Source organism: Protopterus annectens, chromosome 10.part0 (genome assembly GCF_019279795.1).
Source record: "Protopterus annectens isolate FY-2018-M chromosome 10.part0, PAN1.0, whole genome shotgun sequence".
In the NCBI taxonomy this organism is placed as follows: Eukaryota; Metazoa; Chordata; order Ceratodontiformes; family Protopteridae; genus Protopterus; species Protopterus annectens.
In genome coordinates, this window is record NC_056744.1 from 105,459,185 (window position 1) to 105,476,763 (window position 17,579).

General features: G+C 37.9%; 1 protein-coding gene across 1 annotated transcript in view; it reads right to left on the reverse strand.

The window, feature by feature from the left end:
• Positions 1–17,579, reverse strand: part of LOC122812984 (E3 ubiquitin-protein ligase rnf213-alpha-like) — a 1,982,151-nt gene that overhangs the window by 490,337 nt on the left and 1,474,235 nt on the right. Inside the window, 1 exon segment of the mRNA XM_044085079.1 lies at positions 11,616–11,738. Coding sequence (XP_043941014.1) covers positions 11,616–11,738 — 123 coding nt within the window.

Genomic DNA, 17,579 nt, shown 5'->3' on the forward strand with positions numbered 1-17,579 from the left:
TAAGTAATTTATATGGTCTCTAATAGCTCGTGAATAATCTCCATTCACAATTTCTTAAATTCCTCTCTTTTCAACTGTTAGGTGGGAAAGCACCAGTGTCTCATTATTATTTCATTACCCTGTGTTTTTATTTTAGTTATTATTGGCGCACAATCTCAAATAGTTATTGGGTGCATGTCAAGACCTTCAAGTAAATGCACATGTTCCTGTGAAATGTGACTTCTGTCCAGTCTTGCCCAGTTTTTATATCTTGGGAAATAAGTAAACACACTCCATGCTCTTATTACTGAATTCACGTCTTCCATGCCAAATATTTTCATAAAGTTTTTCAAAAATCTACCCTCCTTTGTTATACTTACCCGTCTAGCCCCCCCAGACACATCATCACTGCTGAAAATCAAACTCTAGTCCCCACCTATAAGTAATATTCCTTGTTGAAAACTGATTATTTCTCCAATAATTTTCTTAAACTCTATTATAGCTGTTTTAGGTAGAATGTAAATACATGCCAGTGTAAACCTCTTCCTTTGCCCCTTTAGCACTACACATCTGCCATTACCTTTTTATCCTCTTCTATCACTATTGCAGCTCCTCTTGCAATTAATATAAGTACTATTTTTCTTTGACCCAGATATTCCACTGAATAACCATCCCGAAAACCTTTCTTTATCAAATTCACATGTTCAGTTCTTTCCAAGTGTGTCTATTGTAACATAGTTATTTGCACTCTACATTTTTAATATAGTTCACTATTCCTTCTTTTTGTATTAATCTGAGAGACTATTGACATTTAAAGACATTACAGAAAGCTGTATTAAAAAGTTATTAGTCCCACCTTTTATGTATAACACATTTTTTGTTAAATGTCTAGTTCCTGCTTTTGTGTTACATGCATACACTGTTTGGCAGGTTGAACTTTTATGCAGTCGTTTCTTGCTATAGCCATTTCAGCCTATGTGACATCTTATAAAACTTTTTGTTTTATTGAAAGCCCTCAAAAAAACCAACCAAACAAGCCTCCATACCCCCTAAAACCTATTTATTTAATACTAACACATAAAACTATGTACATCTTCAAATATTGAAGTTTTACCCTCCTAATAGGAACAAATATCCCAAACTGACAACCACACTCATAGACTTGAATTAACCTAAAAGAAAGGTTATCCATGCTAAGACACATAGTTCAGCTTGTCATACATCCCAACTGTACAGAATTACTCATTTTTTACTGAGGTTTGGGGTCCACATAATGGGGTGCCATGATTGCTGAGCAGCACCCCTTCATTTGCAAATTTTCAAAGCTTTTTTTTACATTTTTTCTTTCATTTTTTGAGCTAACATCATCACATGTCAGAATTGAGCTCGCTGCTGCTACTGTTTGAAAGTATCTTTGAGCAGGAAGGAAATGACTGCTGCAGCATGGGTATGGTACTGCAGAGCTAGGCTAGGTATTTATTTTTATTCTTCTCGTTTGGCGACTGGACTGCTGCTGCAAGCGTAGTAAACAGTTATTTATCAAGTTAACTTAAATTGTATGATGCTTTTTTATTCAGTCTGAAGAAGAACCTTGTGTATGAAAGTGCTTACTGTGTAGATTAAAACTGCTTTTATTCTGACCACCTTGGTTGTTGGAGCTTCTTTATGTTTTTTACTTTGACTTGTGTTATTTTGGGAAGTTCCTACAGTTTTCCTGACTGGAGGTATTTTTTTCTTTTTTTTTTCTTTTGTTATCTGAACAACTGATCTTAAGCTATTTTATAGTGAATGGAGTTGCCATTTTCAGTTATCTTTAAGCTTAAGGTATTTAGTGAACAAACTGGTATGTGTGTGTGTGTGTGTGTGTGTGTGTGTGTGTGTGTGTGTGTGTGTGTGTGTGGTGTGTGCACGCGCATGTGTGCTTGTGTATAAATGGTAACACAAAACCTTTTATTCTAGCAATTTTATAAGTTTATAAGATCAATATTTGAAATCTGTTCCTGTTTTGGAGCTGTATTCCCCCATTATTGGCTTTGCCAGTTTTTTTTTGTGCTAAGAAGTTGAGAGCTATAGTGAGAAGTGAGAACTGAATTCTGTATCCCCCCCATTATTGGCTTTGTCCACGTTTTTTTGTGCTAAGAGGTTGAGAGCTATGGTGAGAAGTGAGAACTGAATTCACTAAATGATAGCCATTTAAGTTTCAGTCTTCCTGTCTTTCAGGAAACTGCTGATTTGACATCGTAGTACATTGCTCTGACTGTAGTGCACAGTGTCCTGGTTTTAAGACTTGGCAGTGAAATGCATGGTGGTAACACAACATATTCTAGCAACTTTCCAAAATTATACAAGCAATGTTTAAAATGTGTCCCTGGTTTCTGGCCCCTCGCCAAAAAAAATGAAATTGAAAATAAGTGCGAGAAGCTGTGCAAAATGCCTATGGCTTACACTACTGTCATTATATATATATATATATACATATATATATATATATATATATATATATATATATATATATATATATATATATATATATATATTGTGTGTGCATGTGTGTGTGTAAGTAGACTTTTATGATGGAAGTAGACTTTTATGATGGAAATGTCCTGAAATGGGCAGTTTTGTCATTATTGGTTCATGCATTTTGTTTCATTGCCTAATAGAAAAATGTTCAAATGATAAATTTAAAATCCGATTTTGTGTGTGTGTGTGTGTGTGTGTGTGTGTGTGTGTGTGTGTGTATGTGTAAGTAGACTTTTGTGATGGAAATGTTCTGAATTGAGCAGTTTTGTCATTATTGGTTTGTGTATTTTGTTTCATTGCGTACTCGAAAAATGTTCAAACAATAAATTTAAAATGAGCTCTAACTTAAGTCTAACAAGTGTGCTGTATTATACAAGGAATATAATTTAATATTCAGGAAGGTGTATCAAAGAACGCATGTATGTTTCTTGTTTTCTGTGCAAGGGGCCTATGATTTGAAAACAGCCCAAAGGTAATCTTTATCCACCACTGGCCAGATGCATTTTCTTTGATGTGGTGTGGGTTTCAATGCTGTTTCAATGAATGTGAGTTTCAAGGGTAGACAAGTTTTAATGCCAAGTCTATTTTCATTGTGAGACAGTATTGCTTTGATTAGCAGGTATCTATTAGTGTTTGTAGATTGTGCTATAAAATGTAAAAATAAAATCCAAATAATCATTGTAGGAGTAAAGCAGTATGCATGCACGCATTAGTGTTTATAGTAAATGTGGCGAATTAGCCAGGTAATGGGACACTGGAATGGCTGCAAGGGGATTCTGGTGCCATATTTTGGTTGTCTATTCTTCAGTTTGCATTTGAAAGTTGGTATCCCACAATTCCGTTGGAGTGGGCAGGGTTACGTAATTTTGTATGCAAATTTTATGTTAATCAGCATACAAATTCGTACCTATTTTTCATTGGCCTTGTCCAGATTTTTGATGTTTCCAGGTTGAGAGGTATGCAGCCTGTGCTTCCTCTAAGTGCTAACTAGTTTTATCTTATCTTTATAGCTCTCCCAGCTGGAAGAACCCCTGAATGCGTTCAGAGAACATTATCTCCTAGCCAGTTTCTCTTTTCTTTTTCCCCCAGCCAATCACTCTCCACCAGACTTACCTCTCAAGTGTACCTCATTATGAGGAATGCACCTCATTTGGGGATATTAAAAAGTTCATGTTACTCAAAGTTCCACATTGAAAGGCTCTGTCACACATTCACTGTTAGGAATTTTTTAACTGATATCCATGGTAAATAAAAAACAATCATATTAATTAATTATTAGATCTTTTGTAGGAGTAAAACCAGCATATTTCAGTCATTGTATGAGCTGAAGGTGTTAGTAAGCTGTTATTATGTGTTCCACATTTTGCCCATTTGTTCCACATTATGAGGGCTAGTGTTCCTCATTTCAGAGATGGAAGGTTGAGAGCTATGCCACCAGACTGTAACCAATTTCTCTTTATCAGATTGTTACCATGGAGACATTAGAACCAGATACAAAACTGCTACTAAGTACACATTTATTTGCTAGAAAAAAAAATCATAATATTTAATATTATTTTTCATGTACTTGCTTTGTCTTAAAACTTGTTACTAAATCAATCTAAGGTCCTTAATCCAGTCACTCCCCCATACAAGAATGAGAAAAAACACATTCTTTTTTCTTTAAGCATGCTTTTTTTTACAATGCAATGCTTACATATCTTAAAACTGAACAGGGAGAAAGAAAGAAAGGAAGAAAAAAAAAAGAACAGCAGCACCTATTTACAATCCCCATTATACTTAAAAGTAACTGATGAAACTTTATTTTATAGCACAAAAAGAAAACCATACACCAGAAAAATAGTACCATTATGAATTTTTTTTTCTTTACTTATAGTTAACTTTCTCCACTCTCTTCCCCTCCCAAAGCATTTTTCCAAGCATTAATGACATGTAGTAGGGCATATACTTTAGACTCTCCCACAAGTCCAACAAATTCTGAAAAAGTCCAATATTTTGAGATTTTCTTGTTCTGTCATATTTCATAAATATAATTACTGTATTGCAATCCCACAATAAGTTACTGGTTTTATTACTGTTCATCTCCACCTCCCAAATACTGTCTCTGCTTCATTTTCAATGTACTCTTGATTCTTCTAATTGACCGTCATGCTCCCTTCTTTCTCTCCAACATCTTCCATTGAAACAGTGGAAAAGGTTTCACAGGTATAGTCTTTCTGTGGTTTTTATTACTAGGGGAACAAGAAGCAGAATCTCCTGTTTCACAGCTCACCTTTTGTTGGACAAACTTTTGTATTTCCTCCTTAGCATGTACTTCATCAAACAATGATTTTGTCCCTCCAGGGAAGAACACCTTGAAGACAGGTGGGTACAGCAGTCTGAATCTCACACCTGCATCTCGACATTCCCTGAATAGTGGAATGAATTTACTCCTCTTCTGCCTGGTGTGCAATGAGTAATCATTCTTAACAAACACTCACACTTTTAGTATTTTGTCCTTCTATCACAGGTTTGTCAGAATGAACTCCTTCTGCTGGTAGGATTGCATATTTACTATTAAAGGTCTAGGTTTGCTTTCTCATAGCCAGGTTTGGAGCATACACATGATGCGACGTTTCAATTAAGAAATCCTGCTGTGGAATACCAGTCTAGTTGATTATTTGTGCTTTCATAAAATTAATGTAGGCTGTTCCTTCCACCTACGCTGGTATAGCGTTAAATCTCAGGTTTTCTCTATGTGCTCTGTCCTCTAATTCTATTATTTTTTGAAACATCTCTTCCTGAGCTGTCTCATTTTCAGTAATCCTTTTCTTCATTTCAACCTCTGATTTTTGCAGTGTTATCACCTCATCTGAATATGTGTTTAAAGCTTCTTCCATTTTTTTCCAACCTTTTGGTGTTTGTGTTGATATACTCCACCAGTGTTTTCTTTATTTTAATGAGGTCTACGTGCAGTTGTCTTATATCTTCCTGTAGGTTAATGGAAGTCATTTTTGGAGGTTGCAGAACTTTCTCCAGTCACTGTTTCTTCCTCGCTTTTTGTAGCAGATTTTTTTCCAGGTGCTCTGTATTTCTTTTTTTTACTGGCATCCAGGCAGTAAACTTGCTAGCCAGATACTGAAATTTACCCATACACACAAAAGTCTACTGGTCTTTTCTTTTGAATTTCTTTTTTCACACTGGGAGAGCTAGAGTCAAGCTGTTACTCAGTGTGCAGCCATCTTGGAAGTCTCCAATCTAGAAGTATGCTTGTTACTAATGCAGATTGAGAAAACTCCATATTTAGCCCCTGTTTGAGCATTTGCTGGTCTAAATGTGTGGAAGGTACTAAAGCCTTACATTGCTGTGGTACTCTCTGCAGCTTTAAACTATGTTTCAGTAACTGCACATGTCTGCACTCTCCAAGGTAAACAGAGCTTGTAGGGAGTGGATCTTCTTGTTTATGCTTCTGGTATTGCACAATAACACCTTTAGACTTCCTTTGGTAGACTTTATGTTGGAAGGTCTGTTAATTTGGCATTGCCTAAAAAGGCTCTATTGGGGAGGGCAATGTTTTAGTCAGTATTTGAAAGCCTAGAGGGGACAGGTACAAAAAACCCTTAGCAATGTGGTTTGTTCTCCATGTCCTCCCATGCTGACAAAAAATACAGTGTGGAAAGTAAAAACTGCAGAGCATTCCACTGTTCAACACATTATATAATTAAGCTGCACCTGCAGTACAGCAAGTAAAAAACAACATTCAGAAATTAAAAAAAAAAAAAACAGTCTGGTCCCTCATTCCCACTCCCTAACAATCTACTTGACAAAAACAAATGAAGAATGACACTCCAAAAGTCCTGCTGACAAAAGTAATAATTGCTACTAGTATTCTTCATGGTTTCTGGTAAGATATTTATGGATTAAAATCTTTGCCTAGGAGTAAATATGCTACCATAATGCATTCTACCACTTTAAGCATACTTGAAAACCACTCCCACCCAAGCCATGCATCAAACTACAGTGCTACAACTTCTCTGATCATAGTTACCGTCTCTCAGTAATATAAAGCATTCGCATGTGCCCCAATGCCAGAATCATAAAGCACTTGTTACTTGACCTTTGAAGTATTACTGCAACATTGTCTGACGAATGCGCTACTCTCTCCCTCCCATCACCTTTAAATCTTAAATTCATGCCAGAAGTTTCCAGGAAAATCAGCAGAACAACAGCAGAGAGCTCCATCAAAAGTAACTCAGCCACACTACACTGACAGACTATAAAGAGCACAGCACGTGGGGCATAGTATACAGGGCACAGTATGCACACATTACAAAAGACATACTGTACATGGCACACTTATTTGGGGTCAACGTACACAGATGAAAACTGCATTATAACTATAGGAATCAATCAGAGGAAGTTAGAAAGGATTGGGAAGAGAGACTGGATAAGTAATTCACAAAGAAACAAAGGGAAGATATATGTATGGCTCCCAAATATGCAACAAAGCCTAGAAGATTTAGGACTTTTGCTTGGAAGTGTTTGCATAGGTATTTTATACCTCAAGCAGACGCCAAAGAATTTTTCCTCAGGTAGATTGCAAATGCTGCAGGTGTGAAGGGGAAGAAACAGAAAACTAGGAACATATTCCTTGGGTGTGTAATGAGTTGGCAGACTTTAAATATTCCCTGCAGACTAGTCTGTCAGGAAATAATTGGTGTAACTAAGGAAATTACTTTTTTGTTTTGAGCTGTGATACAGGATCTGAGTTGCCTATATATTCTTTGCTGTATTTAATTCTAGAAAATGGAAATCAAAATCTAAACCAACCATATTAGAAGTATTGAATATAGTAACAGAGATAAAAGAAATGGAAGTGGGATCGTTAGAAAAGGGCAGGAACAATACATGCATGTGAATTATGGGAACAATACTTGCAGAATAATGTTTTGGAAGATCAATGAGGTTTAAGGAAAGACAGGAATTGAATGAGTTATGTAATGTTCAACTGACAATGTTTATATAGAAGTTTATATGTGATGTATAATGTTTGTAACTGTAACTATGTTAATATGGACTATTTTCATTTATATAAATTTATGATTGCCTATGTCATGGGTCTATATTAGAACATCGAAGTTTCACAACTTCGAATGTTCTAATATCGACCCCTATTCAGCGAACGCTGAAAATAGCAAAGCTGCGGAACACCGAATTTCTTCCTAGGGAAGGATTTTGGTTGGCCGTTCCTGTGGATTCGCTATGTATAGCATCTATGGTGGAAAGTTACAGGGTCAGGATCAGGTAAGTGTGCGATTGTGTGGACGTGAGTTTAGGGCACGGGGTAGGTGAGTTAGGGCTAGGGTGTGGGTCAGGTAAGTGTGCGATTGTGTGGACATGAGGGTTAGGGCGGGGTAGGTGAGTTAGGGTTAGGGCGCGGGTGAGGTGAGTGTGCGATAGTGACGGACCTTAGGGTTAGGGTTTGGGTTAAGGTAAGCGTATAACTAGTGGCGTTTGTACAGTTTAGTGTAGGGTTAGATGTAGGAGCTTAGGTGCATGTGTGTGGATTGCTGTTTGTTTGGTGTGTTTGTGTTGTGTGTATGTGTGTCGGAACAGCAAATTATTTCCCTGGGAAAAAATTTGCTGTTCTGCATGTTCGATATTGTCAGTGTTCACTGAATAGGGGTCGATATTAGATTATTTGATGCTTTAAAAAGTCGATGTTCTAATATAGACCCCCCCCCATGTCATACATGATAAATTCAATAGCAATGTTTTTTTGTTTAAAAAAGTCATACACAGGAAAATGCACAGCACAGGTGTAATATACAGATCACATTACACACTCATGAAGTACACCATATGTACACTATAAATGGTATAGCACAGCGCACATTCCAATGGCTACATTACATACAACATAACTGTCACAACACACAGACCATAGTACATCAATCAGTGCACATAGTAAAATACACAGGCCACACCAGAATGACACAATAATCAGATCACAGCAAATAGTACATAGAACAATCTACAAAGAGTATAGCCCACAGGGGACACTCCATGTGGCACAGTACACATAGCATATTACAAAGGACATAGTACACGGGATAGAGTGCACATGGTACAGTATATAAAGCATATCTTTCAGGAAACACATAATGGGGCTAATAACCAAAGAAAGTTGGCTTAATGCAGAAGCACAACAAAACTAGTAACCACAAAGAAATGCCTCTGCTATGGTACCCAAGGACATAACAGAGCACCAAGAGGAAAAAGTAAACCAAAATTTTATTACAGTCATTAACTGCTTCCATCTTAAGACTTCTTCAGAATAACAGATGCGGGTTCAGGCGCCTAGGCAGCGAGATATTTCCATGTGGTACATTTGACTGGGGACACATGGCTGAAGTGACATTCAGCTGCAGAGAAATATGGCTGTTTGCAAATTCCCTGTGGGCAAAGAGAAGCACACCCTGCCATGCTCACAGCTTTAATAACCAAATGAGTGGTGGCAAAATAATTAAAGAGTGTTGTGCTCAGTGTACAGTACATACTTATGTAACTACAACATGTAGAAGTGTGCTACAGCATGGAGGAAATCCTGCAGACTACTGTAGTCACATTTATGCTCCAGTATGTGTTTTAGGTAATGTTCCCTAGACACTGTGAAGGGGGTAGTGGTCCACACACTCCTATTATAAAGGCACTGCCCATTGTGCACTGTATTTTTACTGTCACTGACATGCCCTCTGGCCAGCCTGCTGCTGATGCCTGCCATATTGCCTGCTGTCTCACATTTCCTTGGGGACCATGGACATTGTTTTCCCCCTGTGCATTTGGTTACTGAAGTTGTGGGCATGGCAGAATATGCTTCTCTTTGCCCACAGGGAATTTGCAAACAGCCATATTTCTCTGCAGCTGAATGTCACTTCAAGCATGTGTCCCCAGTCAAATGTACCACAGGGAAATGTCTCGCTGCCTAGGCGCCTGAACCCAACAGATGCACTTCTAAAACCAGTATTTATACAGAATCCAAAGTAGTTCATTAAAGCAGATTTTTTACATCACTTCCTGTTACTTTCCCTCTAAAAAACCTAAAGTGACAGACCACTATTTTAATTATATTGGATACAATTTATCACATGAATTAAAAAAATACAGTTTAAGAATCCTATCTTGTCCAAAATAGTCAAGGATGTTATATTAAATTTTGTAAAAATATATAAATATATAAACATATAACCTAGCATATTTTTTAGAAAAGTGCATTATCCTAAAATCCTATTAAATGAGAATCCTATTACAAATCTAGAAACACAGTAAATCACAACAACAACATCACTTGAATCACTCTTACAGCTTTGCTGCTCTCATTTTCAGAACCAGAGCTTGGCAGATCTGGTCATTCAGACCTGGTGGAACATTGGCATTGATGAGTAACTGCCAGACCAGTTCCAGATATTCCAATAATGTTTCCCATTGCCCCCATGGGGAGTTAGGATCTACTTTTTCTAATAACTGAAATAAAAATCTACTCTGAGCACACCTAATTGAATGTCTGTAGAGGGCATTAGTTTTATTCTTTTTCCTGACCTCATACATATGCTGGTACACTTTGTTTTTGAGGGCATGTTCAGTCTTCCCCACATAATAGGAGAAGCACGCTGAGCAAAAAACTAAGTACACAACCCTTTTGGTGGAACAACTGAAATTCCCGTCCTCCATTAAAGTTTCCCCTATACTGTGGAGAAATAATTCTCCACAATGTGCCATATGTGTGCACTGGTGGCACATATTGCATTTGTATGTGCCTTTTAGAACATGGTTGCCGGTGAATACATTCTCACTGGTCCCTTTTTCAACAAGATTTTTAATATTAAGAGCTCTTTTATAGGTGTATAAGGGTGCTTTGGAAAAAAGCAGGTAAAACCATTAGGCATTTTAGTAAACAGACCCCAATATTTAGTGATACTTTTCTGAATATTGAGTGTATCACTCTTGTATTTCAAGATAAGGGACCTATTATAGTTGGCTTCAGCCTTCGCCCCAACCACCTCATCTTTGTATCCAGGGCACTCTAACTGGTCCAATGCATCCAAACTGGATCAACTGCCTACCCAAAAGAGGAAGAAATTTTGTACCCCCCTTTTAACACTTCACTCTTGAGGTCTTTGATCAAGGAATCAGGGTATCCCCATTCTATAGGCCAGTCAGTCAGTACTAGGCTAACTCCCCTTGTGGGGCATTTTAAGCCTAGCCAATTATCCCATTTGAAAATCAAACCCTGCACCTTGTGTTTGTAAGGCAAACACCTTAACCATTATGCCAAACCCAAACTAGAAAAAGTTCTTCAGTATAATCCAGTTCCCTTACCAAATCATTGCAAGCAAGCAAATGTCATACGAGCTGACCTCATCATCTACCCCTTGACTATATTCGTCTGATGGGTTCGACGGTCACTACTGTAATATAAATAAAAATTTAAAAAATTATCTTTTCTGTAAAGTTTGGATCAATAAATAATAGGGCACATTACATGTGGCAAAGTACCGAGGACACAATGTAAGGGGCAAAATAAGCAGTAGTTGTGCTGTAAAGGGGGCACAGAACTCCGGGTAAAGTACAGAGGGTATATTATATGGGGCACTGTGATTACAGCATGAAGAAAGTACACAACTAGAAACAGATCATATGGCACAGTACACAAGTTCCAGTATATAGATGAGTGCCATTCCTCATGAAGTCTTTGGCTACTCTCAGCACACAGATTCTCAAAGGCAATAATAACAGATAGAAGTTCCATAACTGTTGCCTCTGCTTCTCAATACAAAGGCAATAAGGCACACTGGACAGTTCAACTGCAGCAGAAGTGCTCAAAGGGTAAGTGCAGTGTTTTAGAGAGCTTAATTAAACTTTTAAGGCTTATCATAACAATCATATTTGAAGCTAAGCATTCTAACAAACAAACAGACAAAAAGAACCTTCATCAAGAAACCTGGTGAAACACATCGACAAATTATGGTATGGTAACATGTAACACTGCTATTAATGTAGGTTAACCAAGCAAACAAACACTGCTAGGATCAAGACAACCAGCTGTTACTGTTACTAAAACTTAGAATGTAGCATACCTTAATAGCAGCAGCAATGACATCGCTATGGACTCCAGCCACAGCCTGGCAAACAGCATTGCATACCCTTTTATACTGAGGATCACAGGAAACATAACGATTCAACTGGGATGGAAGTTTCCGCTAAAATTATACAAAATTTATTTTGATGAAACAATAATATTTACACAGAATAATATTCACTGCAAAAATCAGGCAATAGCTTGTATGAATGCTTTACAAAGATACAATAGAAATTAGACAAATATGCTTTGTGTAGTATCAGTTTCACCAACATGCTGAAATATATCCCAGGATTTATGTCACCATGAGCCAAGAGTCTTGGGGAAGGACAAACCTCCTCCACAAAAGGAAGAGAAGTCAAAGTCCTGTAAGATAATTAGAAATGAAGTGTGTCACACTGGATAACTTGATAATCACTGAAGAAACTTTGCCCAATTTATATACATGCCTTCACAGAGTAAACTTAGTGTCTGCAAAGTACAACAATATTCCTGGAATTTAAATCTGATTATTTTGGATTCAGAACTATTTCAGATTAAGATTGAAAATCCTTAATTCTTATATAAAGTGAAAGACATCTCTGTAACACATTTAGGCATTCAAATTGAAACTCATATGTTAGACACCTACCCCCCTATCCCACCCATCCCCACATCCTCTAAATTTATTTCTCACCGTAGTCCCACCTTCACAAACATACTACCTGTCTACAACTTCCTTCCATCAAAATGTACCTACCTAATAATAACCTCTTACATCACCAAGTTACTATAACTGACAAATACTTTTACCCATCTGTAAAACTATATTGCCAATCCACAACAACTTCCTCCACAAACACCTAAGCAACCAATAACATCATCTTATGGCTCCTTATCACTATAACTGGCAATACCTGTTCTATACTCTTCACCTAAAGATGTTCTCCTTTAAAACATCCCATACCCTTAACTCAACACTCCCCACCATGACAGTGTGTCTCACTCTTACCTTCCTCATACTCATAATATTAACATGCTCTACATTTTACCAAACACAAATCCTGACTACTTTACCTGTTACCAAAAGATACATGTTTACAATGCAACTCCTTCAGCCATCATGTTCAAGATAGGTCTGCACTTTATAAAAATCACTGCACTAACCTTATTAAACCTAAAATACTCCATACCTCTAAAAAAGGTTCAAAGGTTCCATCACCACAAAAACTAAAACAACACATATAAGTGTACTACTGAATTTACTGCTAGCAGGTGACATTAATCCTAACCTTGGAACCTCTAAGGTATCAAGTTACTCCACAAATAATAAATCAGTCCTGCCTCAAAAATGAAACTCCTCTCCCAACAAAATGAGAAATTGCAACAAGAAACTCAATCTATTCCACATAAACATTGGAAGCATTATAGACAAAATTCTAGAACTACATGCATGGATAAAATCTCACTCCCTTACTTGTTAGCAATAACAGAATCTTGGCTAAAACCAAATATCAGTAGCACAGAAATACTCACACCTCACAGCTTTAACATCCTTAGAGCTGACAGATTAAACAATAAAAGCAGAAAGAGTAGAAATAATGTGCCATAGTAGCATAAACCTGTCACCGTTCATATCTCACATACCACCCTTCCTCAATGCTGAACTACTTCTAAGTAACCTAAAACTAAAAGCAGACAAAAAAAGTGTGGCGGCCCTTTATATCCCACCTGAAGACAATATCATCACATTGGAGGACATCCTATCCTGGTTACCTGATAATGTACACACAGAGACAATTATAATAGGCAATGTTAACATCAACTGGTCAGATCTCACCTCTGAGATAATGACTTCTAGCATAAACCTGTACAATTTCTCCCAACTTTTCAATGATCCTTCTAGAATCAACCTGAAAAATGGACTGGTTAATAACAAGTCACCCTAACAATATAACCTACCACTGCACCTTAGCTGGCACACTTAGTGACCATCTGCCTATGTATGCCACAAGAGAATGTCATACTTCTGCCAAGGAACATGCATATAAATTCTCTTACAACAGGAACAACACTGACCTGCACCTCACTACAAACTAACAACTGGAGCATCCTAAAAGTACTGCCACTAGACGATGCTGCTGACTATTTTAATAACATATTTATGGAACTGCTAAACAGCCCCACGCCCAGGCTTAAAAGAGTGCAAAACAACCCTGCTCCTTGGCTCACTCCTACTACCAGGAAATTAAAGAGGAATAGAGATAAAGCCTGGAAGGCATGGTTCAATAATAAAAACAGAAAACATTTTTCCACAATATAAATACTTATTAAATAAAGCCAAATGCCACACAAAACTTGACAAGAAACTTTACCACTCCAATTTGCAGAACAGATGCTACAAAATTCTAGATAAAGCTGGGCTCACCACTTCTAAAATACTACATCCTGGATCAAATGGACAATCAAACCCCAATCACAACTCTTCCCCTGAAGAAACAGCTAATGCCTTCTATGATTTCTTTATCTCTAGCATCGCTAAAATGCTTCACAACAATACTCAAAACACATCAGCTTCCTATAGTAATCTGACCACATCCCACTCAGTCTCACCTTACATTTCCATTTCTATTAATACTCACTCTTTCTCCATTCAACAGGTATCTATCATAACAATCACAAAATACTTCAAACACATTAAACCAGGTACACTTGTTTCCAGACAGAATTCCTGGTGATTTTTTAACAATAGCATCCAGCTCAATTTCCTTTACAATATCCATTCTTCATAAATAGATCTATTTAGGAATTACATGTCCCAGCCTTATGGAAAATAAATCTTACATCATCCCACTTCACAAGGGAGGTAACTCTAATGATATATCCAACTTTAGACCCATTGCCATTCTCTCCCCTCTTTTGAAAACTCTTGAAAAATGCACATTCATAATCAATTAATGATTCATTTACAAACTAACAACCTCCTCACCCCCACACAACATAGTTTCAGACCAGGGCATAGCACTACCACAGTTCTCTTAAACTTCACCAACATTATTACCCTAGCAAGAGACAAAGATCAACTGGTTTATGCTGTGTTTCTGGATCTGTCCAAGGCCTTTGATACTGTTATCCATAGTCTTCTTCTAAAACAACTCTCAACTCAACTGGCCTTTCCAATAATTTCATCAACTTGTTCTCCAGCTTTCTTTCCAATAGGCTCTAGTCTGCTAAATGGATTAATTCTTACTCATACTTCCAAACCATCAAAAAAGGTGTTCCCCACAGTTCCATACTGGGGCCACTGCTTTTCAACATATTTACCATCAACCTACACTCCGACAAATGTCAAGCATCCCTCATGCCATATGCTGATGACTCCATGTTAATCTGTTCTTCTAGTAACATAATTTATTTAGTTATTGACATTTGTTGACTGGAAAAGTCTTACTAGGTCAGAGGTACTCATTTTCAGTGGAAGCGCAGGGAGAAAACCTCTGATAAATAACATTAGAAGTAACATAATATTTAGTAACACATTACATAAAAAAGCAGGTTAACATTGAATAAGCATGAAAAATACAATAATGACTAGTTATGTTCTACACTTAACGGTGTCTTTCGGCTTTTCCCGGTTAGGGGTCGCCACAGTGGAACTCTGTTCCGCTAATGATTGGCAGTTGATTTTTACGTACCGGCTTGCCAGGCCTGATGCACAACCTTCAACGAAGGTACGCCCATTCACGCATGTCTCCACGCAGAAGACGCTCTAGCTGAGAATCGAACAGGGCAGCGTCTTACTGTGAGGCGACAATGCTACCGCAGCACCACCACCGTGGGTTGTTCTACAATTAACAGTAAAGGATTAAAAAAATAATAATCGTAAAATAAAAATGAAATTACATAGTAGGGGGTAAGTTAAGGATTTAAAATAAATGAAAGAGAACAGAGGTAAGAAGAAAGTGGAATTAGCATAAATAAGGGGTAGTAGATGTTGCAGTGGTACTAGGAAGAGGTAGTTCACAGAAATAGTAGGAAGGGTAACAGTGGTAGAGGGATACTGGGAGAGAAAAGGGACCTGGGGCAGAAAATGTAGTTGGTGATAAGATTATTATGAGGGTGGGAAATGGTAGAGAAGTCAGTGGGGTAAGGAGAGAGCTAAAAGATGTCAGCCAGGATTAAAACAGAAGCAGAGTCAAGATTTAGATAAGAAATCCTTTAGGTTATGCTTGAATATTCTGAGGCTGGGATTTGCTCTGATTGATAGGGGAAGGGCATTCCAGAGCTTAGCCACCAAGTAGGACTACAGGCTCTGTTCAGCTTTTTTTTGTTTGTTTGTGCAAAGACAGGAGTTGTTTGTCCTCAGATTAGAAAGGCCTTCTTGGAGTATAGATGTGAAATATTGAGTTAAAGGCAGGACAGGCTGCAGGTTTATAGATAATGCTGTGAGCAGTAATAAGTTGAAGGCGACCAGGGTTGCCAGACGTCCCTATTTGGGCGGGACTGTCCCGAGATCAGCAGCCTGATCCCGAGTCCCGCCCTGCCGGTTTAAATCCCGGCCAGCCTCCGCTTTGTTTTGATTGGCCCGTATACCTGGCATACGGGCCAATCAAAAATCGCTAAACACAGAGCTTTTTGTGTTCCGCATTAAACAGAAGTAGCTCCGTGTTTAATGATTTTTAATTGGCCCATATGCCGGTATACGGGCTAATCAAAAATCGCTAAACACGGAGCTACTTCTGTTGAATGCGGAACTGCAATGTTCCGCATTAAACACGAGAAGCTCCGTGTTTAGCGATTTTTGATTGGCCCGTATACCGGTATACGGGCCAATCAAAAATCGCTAAACACGGAGCTACTTGTGTTGAATGCGGAACTGCAATGCAATAAACACGAGACGCTCCGTGCTTAGCGCAGAGCTACTGTTCTTTAATGTGGAACTCTGTTACGCATTAAAGACCTTTTTTTTTTTGTCTTCACTTGCCGTGAAAGACTTTTTTTTTTTTTGTCCCTACCTGGTTGGTTGGAAATCTGGCAACCCTGAAGGCATTTCCTGTCTGTGGATTATCTTTTATCAGTTCTTCCTGTCTGTGGATTATCTTTTATCTTATCAACCCTGAAGACAACTAAGGTGATGTGGCAATTCAAGCCATTTAAAGGAGTTCAGAGCAATACAATGATAGGAAAAATTTGTAGGTACAGCCAGTTACAAATTTTGCAGCATGACTGTAGTTTAGTGTGACCTGTATGTTGTAAGAATAAGGGCACCATATAGAAGTGAAGATAACAGATAGGTTTAGGCAAGGGTGGCTTTAGTGGATGTATCTAACAAGTGTTTGTGCCTGTAAAGCATACCTAATTTCTGGTGTGTTTATTTTGATATTATTATGGATGTGAAGATCAAATGTAAGCTTTTCATCTATTTGTTACTCCTAGAAGTTTGTTGTGTGGAACTACTTCAATTTCTGTTTTGGTTTGGGATAGAATCTTGAAATTGATATTGTTTATAGAAAGTGTTTTAGGGATGAAAAGGAGGAGCTTAGATTTTTAGGGTTTAGTAGCAGCTATGCATTAGTAAGCAAGGTCTCAAGAGAAGTAAATGCTTCATGAGCCATTCGTCTAAGATGTAGTATACTGTTTGAGGAGGTGATAATAAGTGAATCATCTGCTAAGATGCTTTGATAGGAACAGGTATGAAGGTTATTTATAAAAACATTAAAGAGAAGGGGATCAAGGATGGAGCCTTGGGGAACCCCAGTCTGGTTAGCTAAGTATGGGAGAGGAAGCCTTGCCATTTTACAGACTGCTGTCTATTGGACAGGTAGTTAGAGAACCACTGTAGGCAGGATGGGGAAAGACCAAGGATAGTAAGCTGTCAAAAGCCTTGGACAGGTCAAGAAATATGGCTGAGACAAGTTTGCCAGGGACTCTTGCTTTGTTGACAGTATCCATAAAGGATATTAATGCTGTTATTGTACTGTAA